The sequence below is a fragment of the Pituophis catenifer genome, unplaced genomic scaffold, assembly GCF_029215685.1.
Source record: "Pituophis catenifer annectens isolate HBS135680 unplaced genomic scaffold, rPitCat1.0.hap2 SCAF_4, whole genome shotgun sequence".
NCBI lineage: Eukaryota > Metazoa > Chordata > Lepidosauria > Squamata > Colubridae > Pituophis > Pituophis catenifer.
Genome location: NW_027256884.1, coordinates 116,417 through 134,834, shown reverse-complemented (window position 1 = coordinate 134,834; position 18,418 = coordinate 116,417). Strand labels below are relative to the sequence as shown.

The 18,418-nt window shown below is 40.9% G+C and overlaps 1 protein-coding gene across 1 annotated transcript in view; it reads right to left on the bottom strand.

The window, feature by feature from the left end:
• WDFY4 (WDFY family member 4) overlaps nucleotides 1-17,136 on the bottom strand; it is a 134,881-nt gene extending 117,745 nt beyond the window's left edge. The window contains exons 1-9 of the mRNA XM_070943165.1: nucleotides 17,106-17,136; nucleotides 12,500-12,792; nucleotides 10,783-10,897; nucleotides 10,138-10,244; nucleotides 6,839-6,994; nucleotides 6,522-6,711; nucleotides 5,213-5,396; nucleotides 2,201-2,382; nucleotides 647-1,099 (exon numbers count right to left, since the gene is read on the bottom strand). Of these exons, the coding sequence (XP_070799266.1) occupies nucleotides 647-1,099; nucleotides 2,201-2,382; nucleotides 5,213-5,396; nucleotides 6,522-6,711; nucleotides 6,839-6,994; nucleotides 10,138-10,244; nucleotides 10,783-10,897; nucleotides 12,500-12,792; nucleotides 17,106-17,136 (1,711 nt within the window). The remainder of the gene's footprint in view (nucleotides 1-646; nucleotides 1,100-2,200; nucleotides 2,383-5,212; nucleotides 5,397-6,521; nucleotides 6,712-6,838; nucleotides 6,995-10,137; nucleotides 10,245-10,782; nucleotides 10,898-12,499; nucleotides 12,793-17,105) is intronic.
• Between the last annotated feature and the right edge of the window lie 1,282 nt (nucleotides 17,137-18,418).

Below are 18,418 nucleotides of genomic sequence, written 5' to 3'. Positions count from 1 at the left end.
GCTGGATATGGATGGCTGTCCTTTCCACAAACAGGAAAATAAATTCTCAGAATGACAGAGCTCAGAATGACAGAGCTCTGTCATTCTGACCTGCTGCCTCAGGAGGTGAGGAGATGCAACAGATTTGGAAGACAAAACAGTGTGAAAAACAAGAAACATCAGGATTTAGTTAAGGAGATTGGGGGGGGGGGTGTTTGAAATTAAAATGGAACCTATAAAGGAGGGAGGGGGATTTAAGGAAAATATCAAAAGTATGAAGAAAGGGTGGGAAGGATCCAATGAAGCCATGAGCAGGTAATATCTCAGATTAGCCCTTGACAGAAAACTGCTTATATACCGTGAATGATGGAGGGAAAGGAGAAGGAAGCAAATTTCTCTGAGCAAATGTTTCATTCCCCTAAAAAGCGGGAAGAGTGTCCAACCTCTGCTGGCACTAAAAGAAGGTCCAGCGGGAGGAAGCAGCACATCCTACAGGACAGATTGTCTAGTTGGGAATTTGGGATCAACACAAACGTAAATTTCAGATGGGGCTCTTATAGACCACAGGCAACCAGAGAAAAGGGTAGAGCTGCTGGCAATCCATTCCCAGCATGAAGAGTTTGGAAAAGATTTAGAAAAATGTGTATTTATTTAATATATATGATACCTTTCTTTATCAGTCTTTTGGCTTCTTTACGCAACTGAACAAGCAGGATTCCTAAAAGTCCGGAATCCCTGAAGATATCTGTCAAGAGGGGGTCTCTCTGTGTGATGCTATGGAGGCAGCCCAAGGCAAGCGAGGCGCACAAGGGCTCGGTGTTCTCATTGATCAAGCACTGGATCTTCTTCAAGATCTCGTGAGGGATATAAGACAGGTCCTCCACCACGGACTCCACCAGCTGGAAGAACTGAGCCTGGACCTGGAAGGGCTTGAGAGGGATGACCCCCACAAACTGGCAGATGGGCTGCAGAGACCACTCGAGCAGGAAGAAATTCATGGGGTCCCACGTCCAGATGGATTTCAGGACAAGCAAAATGTACTGACAGAGATTTGGGTTGTTGGATTTCTGAAAAAGCAGTTCTAGTACTTGGAAAGCTTTCAGGTTCCTTATTCTTTTTCCTGTGGAAACAATAATCCTATCAACAATTTCTGTGACAGTTTTAAAATTATTGTTGCTCCCTTCCTGGTGCTAAATCTAGGAAAATGTATTATATTGCAGCTGTTTGTCTTAGTATAGATCTTTAGAGCAGAAAGCAAGGATCGTCTGCCTTCCACGAGGCCCTCCTGATGGCCATTCTTAATCTTCCCCAGGTGAAGCCTGCATATCTTTTTCAAGGGGGCCTCATAGTGTGTCTCTTGGTCACCCTCTAGAAATTTTCCCATCCACCCATATTCTCTTTAAACACAGCATGAAGGAAAGTACTTTTGCACTTTGCTGTGAGCAATAGCAATAAAGACTTACATACTGTCCCATAGTGCTTTACAGCCTTCTCTAAATGGTTTACAGAGTCAATCTGTTGCCTCCAACTATATGGGTCCTCATTTTACCCATCTCGGAAGGATGGAAGTCTGGGTCAACCTTGAGCCAGTTATGATTGAACTGCTGGCAGTGGGCAAAATTAGCTTGCAATACTGCATTCTCACCACTGCACCACCATAGCTCTTACATGTTCAATAAATACAACCTATTATATAGCTGTTATTTAATTACATGATAATCTTTTTTTAAAGAAGAGTTTAATTGAATTTGGAAATCTTTAATTAGAAGTATGTTTGTACATAATGGTACTGGTGACAGAGATAAAGGATATTTATTCTTTTATCTAATTTATGTCCCATTTTTTTACTTTTATAAACACTCCAGGCAGAGTAATCATTTTTATTTATTACCACTTTTTAATAATAAAATAATCTCTGCTCAAGTCTATCCTAAAGCATTCAGCTTTTAATTTCCATTTTATAAGGAACAATGAAACCAGAATATGTAAATGCAATGTAAAAAATTAATTCTCTTGAAACAAAATTATGTTGCATTTCTTGAAGAGTCATGTTTGTGATCAGTAAGTCTAACAATACATGGCATTTCGCATTATTGGCAGTTTCTTCCCCCCTCCCCTTCCATTTATTAGGCTATATTAAAATCTTCTATATGACATATTTTATTATATTTGTATGCTATTAATTTAAATGTCCCAACTCACTCCTACCTGAGTTACTTACCAGAAGAAAGGGGCTGCTTCTCATTAAACTGTGGCAGTTTCTCATTAAACTGTGGCAGTTGTGGATATACTATATTGCGTGAAACACTCAGTTCAGTTTCTCCACAAAGTGTCAGTTGTGTCACTAAGTCCAATGTTTCTTTGATGCTGGCATTTTCTTTTTTGTCCAGTGGCCCTTCATATCTGGAAACACAACTGGAAGACTTAATTGGCGGAAGAATCATTTTGCACGCAATCATAGAACATAAAAATCATACAATGACCAAATTGGTAAGGATCCTAGAGATCTTCTAGTCCAACCCACTGTTCAAGGCAGGAGACCCTATACAAATGACTGCCCAGTCTATTTTTGAAAATCACCAATGATGGAACACCCACAATCCTGGGAGGTAAACTATTCCATTGATTCTCACTGTCAGGAAATTTCTCCTTAGTTCTAGGTTGGATCTCTCTTTAGCAAGTTTCCACCCATTACTTCTTGTCCTGTCCTCAAGTGCTTTGGAAAATAAGTCAATCCAGGGGTGAAATCCAGCAGGTTCTGACAGGTTCTGGAGAACCGGTAGCGGAAATTTTGAGCAGTTCGGGGAAACGGCAAATACCACCTCTGGCTGGCCCCAGAGTGGGGTGGGAATGGGGATTTTGCAATATCCTTCCCCCAGGAGTGGGGTGGGAATGGGGATTTTGCAATATCCTTCCCCCAGGAGTGGGGAGGGAATGGAGATTTTGCGGTATCCTTCCTGTTCCATGCCCACCAAGCCACACCCACCAAGCCATACCACAGCCACCAAGCCATGCCCACAGAACCGGTAGTAAAAAAATTTGGATTTCACCACTGAGTCAATCCCCTCTTCTCTGTGACTGTCCCTCAATACTGGAAGACTGTTATGTGTCCCCCCTAATCCTTCTCTTTGATAGGCTAGACATACCTAGCTCCCTTAACCTCCCTCCATCCCCCTAATCATCTTTGTTGCTGTTCTCCGCACTCCTTCTAGGATTTAACATCTTTGTTGTATCATGGGGACCAGAACTGGGCACTGTATTCAAGTGTGACCTCACTATTGCGGTATAAAGTGATATTATCACTTCTCGCAATCTGTGAAGCTCTAGAAGAATACCTCTTTCTCCTTAAAGCTTGGTTGATCAGTCGGCTGCTGGGTTTTGGGAAAAGGTTGGTGTCCTCCTGAAGTGGTTTTTAGAAGGGGCGAAGGCAGTGATGGGCTCCAAATTTTTTAACAACCAGTTCTCTGCCTTAATGACTGGCTGGGTGGGCATGGCTGGGTGGGGGGGGGGGGTCATGTGACTGAGTGGGTGTGTCCAACTCTGTCATTTGTGTGGGTGGTATCTATATGGGACAGGCAGGGTTGGGGAGGGAATTCAGGGGTCTCCGGTGGCGGGGCGGGAGGAAAGAAAGATCCAACCAGTGTTGGGTTTCAAAAAATGTTACTACTGGTTCTGTGGGTGTGGCTTGGTGGGCGTGGCATGGCTTGGTGGGCGTGGCTTGGTGGGGAAGGATACTGTAAAAGCTCCATTCCCACCTCACCCCAGGGGAAGGATACTGCAAAATCCCCATTTCCTCCCCACTCCTGGGGGAAGGATACTGCAAAATCTCCATTACCAACCCACTCCAGGGGAAGGATACTGCAAAATCCCCATTCTCTCCCAATCAGCTGGGACTCCGGAGGCAGAGAATAGATGGGGTGGGGCCAGTCAGAGGTGGTATTTACCGGTTCTCCAAACTACTCAAAATTTCCACTACTGGTTCTCAGAACTGGTCAGAACCTGCTGAAACCCATCTCTGGATCCAACCCATTTGTGTGTGTGTCTGTGTGTGTGTATGTGTGTGTGTGTGTATGTGAAAGAGAGAGAGAGAGAGAAAGAGAGAGAGAGACTGCATCAAGATAGACTGGGGAAAGCTGGCTGCGAGAGGAAGAGAAGCTGGGTAAACTGGACCCAGACGCCCCCTTCTTCGCATGAAAGTGGAGAGGGAGAGGGAGAAGGGGGCAGTGGTGGCCACTAGCATTGAGGGGAGAGTGCCACACAGAAACGGGAGCACACAGAAACGCTGCCCCTTTCTCCCTCTCCATCTCCACTGCGGGGCAATCCCGTGCAAAGAAGGGGACTAGCAGAGAGGGGAAGAGTGCGAGGTTGCTGCTCCTGGGATGAAGGGATCCGAGACACGTCTGGGTCCAGCTCACCCAGCTTCTCTTCCTCTCACAGGCAGCTTTTTTGGGCCATTTTCAGGACGTTTTTGGGGCCATTTTCAGGACGTTTTTGGGGCTGTTTTCAGGCTGTTTTTTGGGCCAATTTTGGCTGGAAAAACAGCCTGAAAATGTCCCGAAAAACGGGCAGGGGCAAGGCCAGCCGGTGGCCCAATTTACTGGTTCTCTGAACCACGCAGAATTGGGACAATTGGTTTGGGCGAACCAGTCAGAACTGGCAGCAGCCCATCTCTGGGCGAAGGGTTAGGTTTCCCTCTCAAAGGGATTCTGCTGGGATTCTCTGATTTTCCGGTGCCACTGATGGGGAAGGAGCTCTAGTGATGCATTAGAACAGTTCACTGGGTGGGGGGGGGGACGGGAAAGCCCCATGGTATGCACTGCTCAGCTTTAGCAAGGATGAGCCTACAGTTGTTGATCTATGGATACTACGAATCATTGTGTTCTTTTGTTCTGTCCTGAACATGACAAACATGCCTAGAAAAAGGCACAAGCTTTGATTTATGTTTGCAAGAAGTGTGGGATAAAGTTATTAAAGTCTATCCCTGAGGAACATTTGACCAGAGGTTAAAGGGAAAGTCCATACAAGAAAACTGAATAATCTGCATTTTAGATGCAACATGTTATTGTCCAGAATGGTTTAACACCCCAACTCCATCACTGGAAAGAAATGTGCATTTACAAGCATACACAAATGTTAAAAGGTACTTGAAAGTATTTTCTCCCCAAATAAAACAGTAAGGTGAAAATCTGCCAGCGTCACATCTTGGCAGCCACTATGCTATCAATTGACTTGCCTTAAAAAAAATTTCAACAGCAGCTGGTGGCCACCATTGTTCTCAAATTCCAAAAGCAAGGCTGGGGAAATCGGGTAGGAATTCCTCACAAAATGCAGGATAATATTGATGGATTCACATACTTCCCAAGTAGGCAAGGAATCATCAAGCTGTGACAAATTGTAAATAGAAGTTTTGATGCAATCTGTAGATAGAAAAGTATTGCATGTAATAGGTAAACGCCACATGTAAGATTGTAGTCATCCTCACCAAGGGTGGGTTCTTCTTACCTTTACTACCAGTTCGCATTGTGCCCGCGTGCTCTTCTGCGCATGCGCAGAAGCTTCTGCACATGTGCAGATCACCTATGATGACGTCCGGGTCAGTGGGCAGAGCCTCCCGCCGGTTTTACCAGCGGTTCCTGCGAACCGGTCCGAACCCGGGGCAACCCACCACTGATCCTCACTCTGTTTTATAGAAATTTCTACTTATTCTTCTGGCACCCTAAGATTAATGTACATTAAGCTTCATACATACCAAAATATAACCTACAAACTCTGAACTGGAAAAAATGTTTAAATCAAGAAAGGATAAGTGTAAGAATATAATTAGAGCCTTATTGGATCCAGTCAAAGGGTTAGCAACCTGCTGGATTACTCAAATTGGATTAATCTAATCGGAACTCTATGAAAAGTTGGACAGCAGCCCAAGGCTAAAGGAGAAATAACGCCAACTGTCAACCGTTCCAGCACCCGAGGTAGCAGCCGGCTCAAGAAACTTCTCCCAGTCACACAGCATGCAACACCAGCAAGAGAGGCGGTGAACCTGCAGTTGTGGCTTGCAAACTTGTAACAGTCCTTGAAGAAAATGACCACCAAAAATGGCCACATTTCAGCTGATGAAACAAAATTTTTTTAAAGGGAGTTTTATCAATTCAAAGAGCAGAATACAAGGTAAGCTGATTACTGAAGCAACTTCCAAGGGAATGCAGTCCAGCAAAGGAGCTTCCTCCGTGGATGAAAATAACAGCCACAAAGACTGTTACAAGAGGCGCAGAAAATGTTTTGCATGGAAAATTTAGAAATAATTATCAGGCTCTTGCAGGTAAAACAGGACCTGCACATTTAAGGAAAGAAAAACAGAAAGAACAGTGGATTGAAAGGAGAGAGGGGATGCAATTGTGCTCCATTAGAAAACAAAGAGTCATTTGTAATTATGGAGAATCAAAACGGAGACGTCCTGGGAAGCCGCACTCCCCCTCACATTAAGTGAGCAAGGATCAGGGACTGAGGCCCCTGAATGGAGGCAAGGGGAAATCAGGGCCAGTTACCTTGCAGGTATGAAATGGTGGTCTCGGAAAGGGCCTTTGAAATCGTTTGTAGCACTTGGCTTGTAGGCTGTTTCCAAGCAGGGCTGCCTTGATCCCAGAGGGAGGATCTTGCTATGATCAAAGATTTAAGATGACTTGACATGAGAAGCATCTCCACACCTTGCTTTTCTGCATAAATATTGACCATTGTCTAAAAGTATACAAAAACAATAATACCACTATTTGATTCAAATAAATCTTTTTTTAAAAAAAGAACAAAACATCCGATTCTAGTCTATTTTTAGATGGCCCCTCCAGGCCCAGCTGCAACCACCCACCTGCACCAGCATTTCTTGAGTCTTCCGTGTGGCCTGCTGCTCCTCTTCCCTGTCCCCAGGAGCCGCTTCCAGGGCAGATACAAAGAAGAGGTGTAGGCACTGCAGCAACGTCACAGGCAACCCAGACTTGATTATATTCCACCGGAGTTCCTGTTCCTGCCCCAAAGAAAATAATACGATGTTTGATGCTCATTTCAGAATCTGCCCAGAGAGCATTTTTAGTGAGGAAAAATAAGGCTGGTGAGAAAAGTTCAGTCTTTGTAAACAGCAATGGCTAACACAAATAGATTTCACAGAAGATAACGTTGAAAAGGCACTATGTTAGACTAAAACCATCTCTATCTATTGGACCTGATGGACTATGTGCACACTTCTTAAAAAATGAGCACTTCTGCTATAGCAGAACCCCTAAGCATAATTTCAAAAATCTTTCAGGACCAGCTCCCTACCCAACCTATGGTCACTAGCCACGATCATCCCTATCTTCAAAAAGGGAGACCCCAGCCTAGTCAAAAATTACAGACCAATCTCTTTATGCTGCGTCACCTGCAAAGTCACAGAATCAATCATCAACCAATCCATTACCCTCCACCTAGAAACAAACAACCTACTCTGTAATAAACAATTTGGTTTCAGAAAAAAATTATCCTGTAATCTACAACTTCTACACTGCAAAAACATATGGACTACAAATCTTGATCAGGGCAAAGCAATAGATGCAATTTACATAGACTTCTGTAAAGCCTTTGTCAGTGGTACATGATAAACTACTTCTAAAACTAAAACCAGGGCATCTCCAGACCCCTCCATAATTGGATAACCGTGTTCCTGTCAAAACAGACAACAAGTGGTCAAAATAGGGAGAGCCCTATCAAATCCTGCACCTGTTAATAGCTGTGTCCCCCAAGGCAGTGTTCTAGGACCAACACTCTTCATACGATACAAAAATGACCTTTGTGATCATATTATAAGTAACTGCATTTTCTTTGCAGATGATGTAAAACTGTTTAACACCACCAACAATGCTGCTACCCTTCAAAAAGATCTTTACTTTATGTCGGAATGGTCAAAAAATTGGCAACTCCAAATCTCAGACAACAAATGCTCTGTCTTACACATTGGCAAAAGGAATCAGAACACAAAGTACAAGCTGAGTGGACACGACCTTGTAGATCACACTCACTCGGTCAAGGACCTTGAACTACTCATATCAAATGATCTAAGTGCCAAAGCCCACTGTAACAACATCGCCAAAAAGGCATTAAGGGTTGTAAACCTAATCTTGTGTAGCTTCTTCTCTGGTAATATTACACTACTAACCAGAGCATACAAAACATTTGCTAGACCAATTCTCAAATACAGCTCATCTGCCTGGAACTTGTACTGCGTATCGGACATTAATACAATTGAACGTGTCCAGAAATATTTCACAAGAAGAGTCCTCCACTCCTCTGCTCACAACAAAATACCTTATGCCACCAGACTTGAAACTTTGGGCTTAGAAAATTTAGAACTACGCCGCCTTTGGTATGACCTAAGCATAGCTTATTAAATCATCTGCTACAATGTCCTACCTGTCAATGACTACTTCAGCTTCAGCCACAACAATACATGAGCACACAATAGATACAAACTTAAAGTGAACTGCTCCAAACTCAATTGCAAAACATGACTTCAGCAACAGAGTGGTCAATGCCTGGAATGCATTACCTGATTCTGTGGTTTCATCCCCAAACCCCCAAAATTTTAATCTTAGACTGGCTACTGTATGAAAATCCCAAATTGGCTATCGACAATGAAGGCAATGACACACCCAAATACAATAGACCTCAGTAAAATGGTAAGATACTCAGAAATTTTAGACGAGAAAGGAGAATTAAAATCAGTGCAAACATTGAAAACACAAGGAATAAATATAGAATGGTGGCCCTACTACAAATCAAAACAAGACTAAAAAAAATCAAGAACAATTCGGCATATATGAAAAACAATTGGAGTTGGATAAAATTTTATTGGGAACAGAAGGAAAAATTATTACAAAATTATATAAATTTCTACTAAGACATAAAATGGAGGAGGAAGTTGTAAAAGAAACGATGATTAGTTGGGGAAGAAATTTCGGCCACAGCATAGAATTAGAACAGTGGGACAAACTATGGGAAAGGAACTACAAACTCACAACAGCAGTTACCTACAAAGAAAACCTCTATAAAATGTTTTACAGTATAAGTGGCATTTGCCACCAGCGAGATTGGCCAAGAAGTATCCCAATTTATCACCTAATTGTTGGAGATATAACTATAAATCCAGAACATTCTACCATATGTGGTGGACATGCCCCATCACAAGGAAGTATTGGTGTCAAATTCAAAAATGGTTGGAAGAAATTACAAAGCAAAAAATAGATATGAAAATTGAATTGTTTTCATTAGGAATACTGGACCTGAAAATGAATAAAACCCTTTAATACATTATATTGCACATACTTACCGCAGCAAGAATCACATTCGCAAAAAAATTGGAAACAAAAAAATATACCATCAGACGAAACTGTAATAAGGAAAATTCTAGAATGCACAGAGATGGATAAAATGACTATGGAGTTGAAAGAGAGAGAGGATTCGGACTATTATGAAATATGGAATAAAATGTACAGTTGGCTCGAAAATAGAAATCAGAACAAGAAATATTTAACTTAATATTGATGAAACTTAAAGTAACTGAACAACATTAAATAAAGAGAGGTAAATATAAATGAATATAAATGTGTAGATAAGAACAAATGAATATTATAATGTGTATATATATATATATATATATATATATATATATATATATATATATGTTGGAGTAATGTGATTATTCTACTATTGAGTAATAAATAGAAATGACAGAAAAGCGATTTTTCAAGGGAAAAAAAGAGAAACTAAGGAAACCCAGTTGCTTTTTGGAAAAGCACCTTTGGGGCAACCATGACTGAGAGTCTCCATAGACTACAAAACGTCTCCTTCTCCAGCGCTTGGAGCCTCATCTCACCATTACTGCATAACTAGCCAGGGCACACCAGTCTATTGTGCTGTTTTCAGTCTCTGCTACGACATGCAATGTTTTCATAATTCTTTTAGACTGTGATGTAGATTCTATGCTTTTTAATTGACCATCCTACCCTTCCTATGCAGGTCTATAACCATAATCAAGGTTTTAGTTTGATTTGAGTCAGATGAGTGAACGGAGCATTCTTGCGGCCTTGATGCCAATGCTTCGAACTGCATGAAGAAGAGGGAAGATCTTTCTCTTACCGAGGTGTAGAGTGAAAGTGAGTAGATTGATTTTAGCAGCAGGTAACCGGCAGAATCCAGCTCTCCCTTCCACTGCAGAAATTGCCACACAAGCAGTCGAGCGTCTTCTGTTCTTGTGGCGGCCAATATTCACACCATGCAAGAAAGGAGCAAGAGGGTCAGCAGATGGCAGAGGTGCCAATGGTGATAGATGCCAGACAAATGTGAAGAATGACACGACCGCAGAACATCATTACTCTGCATGTGTGCTTACAATCAACCATTCAGAAATCCATTCAACACACTAGAAATAACTGCTGTATAAAGCAACCACTAAATTACAGCAGTTCTAGGAAAGCAGCATAATTTCCTGGCTCCTTGCCGACTCTGGGAATTTTCCCTGCAGTCATACCTAGTACAATATTAATCTTTTTGTCTGTGGCCACTTACAATTTTTATAGAATTCTCCCATTCCGTATCCTCATCATTCATGCTATCGTACCCTAAAGGAATGAACTGGTATCCTGATCTGGCCTGAATAAAACAGAGCTATAAAGACAAGAGTTTTTAATGTCTGCTGGACATGGTTGGCGCAGATCTTTTCAACAACAAGATAAATCAGAAAGCAGAGAGCAGGTTGCAGGTTAAGTACATAAAGAGGCCCACCTGCTGGATTTCCATTCATTTTCTTCTTGATTTCTTTCACCAGAAAACTGGAAGTTTCACTTGCTAAAAGCTGGATATTTGGAAAATAGACACTGCCATCTGACTGCTCCCAGGCCTAAAATGTGTTTTTTTTAAATGTAAAAAAAAATAAAATATTGACATTCAATGCATTGACTTGGTAATTTTCCCTACAAGAATGATTTTTTCCCTGACTGATTTTTGTTCTTAGCTGGAAGCTTCTTACATTCAGGATTGTCCTTTGAGGAATGTAGGATAACTACCATGGCTTTCTAACAACTACTGCATTCCCAGCACCTTCCAGAATGGGTTCTCCTAGAGCCAGAGAAGCCAACTAGGTCATCCGAACTGCCATCTTGAATTGGACATCCCTACTCAGGACAGGCTCAGCACCTGGATCGTCCCAGTGGTTGCTTTCCACCTCTCAGGGCCTTCTTCTCAACTTAAAGGCAGAGAAGGCCCATCCATCTTTATAACCTTTGGGGATCTGTAACTCACAAGGATCAAACAGCTTTGAACTGGTGGACAATAAAGAGAAAAGAGACGTGCAATCCCATTCCTCCATATACACTGGGTGTTAATTCAAATATGCCCCAACACTTATTTAGTTCATTAATTTCTAGGCCACTCACTCCCAGTACAATTGCTATTCTGGTCAGTTGTACTTTTACAGGTTGTTTTTTTGGTTATGAGCCATTGGTGTAAAAATACAACAGACTACAACAAAAAAACACCAAAGTTATAATGTCACAAACTAGATCAAGCAAAAGGAGAATATTCTGAAATGGTAACAGTATGAAAAACTTGTGTGCTGTCATTTAGGCTCAGTGTTCTCTTAGGTCCATCCTGGATTTAAAGAACTTGTACAAAGAAGAACCTGGAAGTTAGTCAGCGAATGCTAGCAAAGGAGAGTTTATGCAGATGGGGTGCCAATTGCTCCTTCATTGCTAATTAAAAGCCACAGCTAAGCAACATTGCTGCATTCTGTAATGAACCCTTAACAACAACCCCTGTTCAGCTCCATCTGATCCGTGGCATCATTTGTAAGAAAAACGTCTCTGTGGTGTTATGAAGCTGAGTTTGCATGATCCTCAACAACTCAGCCACCATAATCATACCGTTACCCCAAAATCAATCTAACAGGAAAATTGATTTTAAAAAAGGGTTTCTAATCAAGTGCAAATGTAGCTGACTTGAAAATTTGTGGTTTTCGGCTTCACCTCAGTAAAAGGTTGACACTTCCATAGCACAAATCACAGGTGAAGTAAATCTATGTCCCTTTACATAGGCGTATTCTGTTTAAGAAGCCTGAATGTTGCCCTTTGTTAAAGTAATGAAGTAAACATAATGACACGAGAGAGCACAAGTATGGGGTGGAATTAAATAAATTCTGCAACACTATTTCAAGCAGCTTTAATTTCCTCTCTCTGCTAAACATTTCCAAGACTTCCAGTGTTGCCTCTGTGGGTCCTTGTCCCATCAAGCAGTTCTTAAGCAATCCACTGAACAACGCTGCCTCGCAACTTGAAACCAACTGCTGTTTCCAAATGGAAGTAAAATGACACTTTCCCTGGTATCTTTTCAGGTAGGCCATTTCCTTTCTGCTTTTTTTCTTTTCTTTTCTTTTTTCTTTTTTGCTATGGATATCAGCTGGATGTCCTTCTATTGAAAATATCCAATAATATGAAATCCAACTAACCTTCAGAAAAGTGGTCAGAATGGTAAGCCATCGCCTCTGCTGTTCTTCTGGACTCAGGAAAAGAGCCACCTCCATGTACTCCAAGACTTGCCGGTCCAGGGTCTCCTGTCGGAAGGAGAGCTGCTGGTGTGGAGGCTCTTCGCTACACTGTGAAGGCTGCTCTCTGACTGCTGACCCATGGCCTCCTTCGGGAAGGGTGGGGTCCTGGCTTCCATGCTCATCTGGTGAGTCCGCTTTCTCTTCCAATGCTTTTGGTAGCTCTAGCACAGGTTCCATGCTTTGGTCAAAATGATCTGGAAGAAAACAGAACAAAAACATAGAATAACAGAATTGGAAGGGCCCTTCGAGGTCTTCTAGTCCAACCCATTGCCCTATACCATTCTGGATAAATGGCCGTCAGCCTCTTCTTGAAGACCTCCAGTGATGGAGCACACACAACTTCTGGAGGCAAGACATTCCACTGATTAATTGTTCTCACTATCAGGAAATTTCTCCTTAGTTCTATGTTGGGTCTCTCCTTGATAAGTTTCCATCTCCCTTTAAAGATCTTCCAGCTTACTTCCAGCAGGTAGTTTGGAGAATAGGCCAACAACCTCTCTTCTCTGTGACAGCCCCTCAAGTCCTGAAAGACAGCTATCACGACACCCCTAATCCTTCTCTTTAATAGGCCAGATATACCTACTTTCCACAACTGTTCATCGTGCAGTTTAGCCTCCAGAAGCCCAGCCATCTTTATTGCTCTTTTCTGCATTCTTTTTAGAGTCTCAACAACTTTTTTTATCTTCATGACCAAAACTGGACTCAGCATTCCAAGCGTGTCTTCACCAGTTCAGTATAAAGCAGTATACTTGCCTAATTTTGAACTATATTATCAAGCAACAAGTTTAATGGGGATCAAAGAATGGATAACTTTAAGAAATACGAGATTATTGAACTTGGAGGGACATGATTTGTTGATGGGATGGCATGCCTTTTTATGGTATAAAGGAACCAAAATACAGGGGTACTTTAGAAGACGTCAGATACGCAAAGCTTTGTGGTTGAATTGGGAGAAGGTTAAAAAACATCATTATTTGAAGAGTCCAGTCTGGATAGCTACAATTGAAGCTTTTTCATATCCAGTAATATTTAAAGGGGAACAAATTGTTAGATATAGTGAGTTATTGGATGAAAAGAGTGAACTTAAGTTAAAGCAAAATCTAGAAGATCAGGGATGTAAGATGGATTGGTTTTCATATATGCAAATATTTTCTAGATATCGAGAAGATCTCAAATAAGAAGGTTTTTATAATGTTTTGACTAATCTAGATAAGATATTAATGGGTTCTGATGACTATGTAATTAAAAAGTTATATGGATATTTGTTAGAGGTAAAATTGGAAGAAAAGCAAGTTAAAGAATCAATGATAGCGTGGGGGAAAAAATTTGGTTATGGTATTGATTTAGAGAAATGGCAAAATTGTGGTCACATAATTATAAAATGACAATGTCTACAGCATATAAGGAGAATTTGTATAAGATGTTTTACAGGTGGCATCTACCCCCGATGAGGATAGCCAGAATGTTCAAGAATAAATCGGAGAAATGTTGGAAGTGTCATCAGACCCCAGGATCATATTACCATATGTGGTGGACATGCGTAGAAGCAAGGAGATATTGGACTAAGATACACATGTGGTTGGAAAAAATGATAAAAAGACACACTGATTTTAAACCAGAGATATTTTTATTAGGGATCTTACCAGAAACATTCAATAAAGAATTGCAATATTTAATTGTAAATATTTTAACAGCAGCTAGAATTGTAATTGCTAAAAACTGGAAAGGAGAGTAGATACTTACTGATGAAGAAGAAAATGATTAAGAAAATGCTGGACTGTGCTGAAATGAGTAAATTGACATTTGAAATAAGAAAACAGGAAGATAAACAATATTATTTGATATGGGAGTTATTTTATCAATGGATAGACAATAAAACATGGAGATGAAATATGATATATTAAATGAAATTAAGATAAAATGTGTAAACACTTTTTTTTTAGGGGAAAAGAACATTTGTCATATATTGATATTTTGAAGATTTTGGGAGCACGAAAGGATTTTAACTGACCGAAACACTGTCTGTAATTGTTTGAAAGGATGAAGTTTTTATGTTGTTTTTATTTTATTTATTTATTTATTTATTTTATTATTCATATTTCTATGTTGTCCACTCTCTGAGGACTCTGGGTGGCTTACACCAAAGACAGTATACTAAATAGCATATTGCCCCCAACAATCTGGGTCCTCATTTTACCCACCTCGGAAGGATGGAAGGCTGAGTCAACCTTGAGCTGGTGAGATTTGATCCGCTGATCTGCTGAACTAGCAGTCAGCTGAAGTAGCTGCAATATTGCACCCTAACCACAGCGCCACCTCGGCTTCTTTTGTTTGAAAATAAAAATATTCTTAAAAAAAAAAAAGTATAAAGCAGTCTCAACACTTCACATGATCTTCATATATCTAAGGCACTGTAGTGCTTTCATTCATAATTAAAGCACACTTTGGTGCTATCTAAATTTGGCAGTGGATTGTTTCTGAACAGGAAAGGGACATATTAGGATAGGGAAGCAGCTGCACCATGGCCATCTTCCAAAGGCCAAAATTTCAGAGATGGCTTCCCACAACATTCTTTTGCCTGGGATATAAAGATAATAACCATATATAATAACCGAGAGCCTGTTTCGTGCAGGGCATCAGACTAGAAACCAGAAGAACATTTGTTCTGGTCCCATCTGGGGCCCAAAGCCAACTGGGTGACCATGGGCCAGTCACTTTCTCTTGGCCCTAGGAAGGAGGCAGTGGCAAACCACTTCTGAAAAACCTTGAGATATATTGTATAAACTTAATGTCTAACAAATAGCTCTGTTTCCATGAGTGCTTGCACCCACCCACTTGATAAGACTAGTTTCATTCTGAGCTAGTCCTGTTATGCCCTTCCCCTTTCTCGGAGTTTCATAAACACACAAGACATTGTGTCTTCTTCACCATATATTTTTTTTCCAAGTCAAGACTTGGTCTTTCATATGCCAGACTCATCATCAGATAGGCCATGAATACCATAATGTCTTGATAAATCAAGGTTTCCACCTAACACATTTTAGTACAATTGAGAAGAAGCAGAATAGCATATCAGCACACCTAAAGTCTAATTTTATCCCAGGCATGTTCTAAAGATCTTGCAAACTGACCTCCTGCTGCCTGCAACTTACCATTTGCGGCATCCCTCACTTGTCACCATACACTCTGTGGCCTCACCAAGAAAAGACTGTCAGTATGAATGGCTAAACATGTCTCCAATTTATCTTTGCAACTTGGTCAAAAAAAAATGTGAACTACAGATATGTCAGCAATTGCTCAAGTGACTGTGCAAAATCAGATTAACATTAACTAAAATGAAAACAAGAAGACACTTAGAAAACAGTAACAACAATAACAACAATATCCCATAAACATCACTATAGAGGGGAAGGAAATTTCAAGAATCAAGAAATAAAATCCCAGCTTCAGAACCCCATTTTAAGGACAGGCTCTGTGCTCTGTACAAGACTTTCTGCCATGCACACAAGTTCCTGATTTGCCCTGGCAAATTATTCATCTTTGTAACTTGAATGTTTGCCTTTTGTTATCTTCTACAAGTAACACTGAATCAACACAACATGCCTAAGGATGCTAGAATTCCAAAATGAACAGCCATTTGGAACCTCTAATATTTCTATTTTAATGGAGAGCAAACAAGGTTTGAAAGGAGACAGTGTAATTTGGTCAAGTTCCCTTCTCAATCCAAAGAATTCCAAAATAAACTGAAATTTTAAATATCTGCACCCATAACTTCTGGAGGCAAGTCATTCCCCTGGTTAATTGTTTTCATTGTCAGGAAATTTCTCCTTAGTTCTAGGCTGGTTCTCTCCTTGGTGAGTTTCCATCCATTGCTTCTTGTTTTGCCTTCTGGTGCTTTGGAAAATAGTTGACCCCCCCCTTCTCTGTGACAGCCCTCAAGTACTGGAAGACTGCTATCATGTCCCCCTAATCCTTCTCTTCATTAGACTAGACGTGCCTCGTTCCCACAAGCATTTATAGTACAGTTTAGCCTCCAGACTCCTTATCATCTTTGTTGCTCGCTCTTCTCCGCACTCTTTCTAGGGCATCTTTTTTGTATTGTGTTGACCAGAACTGGACATAGTCATGGATGCAGGGGAGAGCTGTGGGGCCGGATCTAGAGCTAGGGCTCTTCAGAGTTGCATCTCTACCACTTTCTCACTAATGTCCCCTACCTCACAGCAATGTTAACCACAGCACAACCACACACTTCCCTCCCCCAGAGGCTTTAACCAAGCAGAAGGGACACAGACCTAAACATAGGTGGTTGGACCCACAGCACCAGTGACCTCTCCAATTCCACAGTACTAGCAAGTTCAACTCCTCCCAGATAACAGCACAAAACCATGTGTCTTGTTTTACACAGCAATACAAGCTTCTTTCCAAACGTTTCATTTGGAAGCAATTCTACAAGCGTTACAGAGACAGCAATTTCTGAAGATCCCAAGGAGGGCAAATTTGGACCTACCTGTGCAAGTTTTGTCCTGAGCTGGTTGCATTTCTAAGCAAGCAAGAAAAGGAAAGCAACTTTCCTCTGTTATTCATTTGACTAGGCAGCCGTGCTTATTTCCTGGCAAAAGCAGAAGTTCAGGAGCACAAATAGATCATAGCTTGGCTGGAGGTAGAAAAGGCAATGGGGGGGGGGGGTTATCTGGCCAGGCTTTGCGGAACTGATCACCCCAAAACGAATGATGGAGCTGTGATCCGTGGCCATCGAATGGGAAGCCCCTGGGTGGGATCATTTCTCAGAGGAAGCTGTCCTATCTTTCTGACTGGGATTTTCTTTCTTTCACTTTGAAATGGTTCCTCCATTTGTTTTCTGTGGCAGGGAGTTTCTCCATTTTTGAAAAGCACCGGAGCTTTTGACAATTTTATTTTATTTATTTATTTATTTATTAGATTTCTATACCGCCCTACTCCCGAAGGACTCAGGGCGGTGCACAGCCAGACAATAAAAACACATACAATACAAAATTTAAAAAATAGAATAAAATCAAATTAAATAATTTTGGCCCCGACAAATTTAAAACCCCAAACTTTTAAAACCAATTTAAAATTGAATATATAAATACTAAAAGATATTTAAAATTTTAAAAATCTTTTATAATCATGTTTCTTTTCCTGGAAAAGAGGCCCACCCTCTTAGAATTCACAACAGCCAGGGATTCACTGTCTGCCTGAATTTTTTTCTAAATAATTATTTACCTGTCCATTCAACAATCATGTGACTGCCAGCTGAGCCAAGCAAATAATTCTTCTTCCCCATTTAAGGAAATGCAGGAGGAGAAAAAAAGGATAGGGGAGACTGGGTTCTGCACCACAAAATCTGCCCAAATAGCAAATCTGTTAGTTGCTAACTCCAGTATTGGTCACTTCTACCCATAGCACCTTGAAAGGTGAAGAATTTTATCATCATCTTCTCACTAAAATATTACTGAGTGAAGTTTTTAATCAGCTGCTCTAACTTCCTTCACCTGTTCTAATTTGTTCTCTTTCCCCATCTGATCCCTTTTAAAGGTATTTCTGTTAAAATGGTGGGAGAACAAATATATTGAAACCTAAATTTATTATTTATTTTTATTTTATTATATTTCTATACCGCCCTTCTCCCGCGGGACTCAGGGCGGTGTACATCCAGGATAAATGATGATGTATGGTTACATCATCCCCAATTGCACTTCTTTCTACAGAATGAATTAGGATATTCAGAATATATCAATAGCAATAGCACTTAGTCTTATATGCCGCCCCAGTGCTTTGAGGGATTATGACCAGATTTTG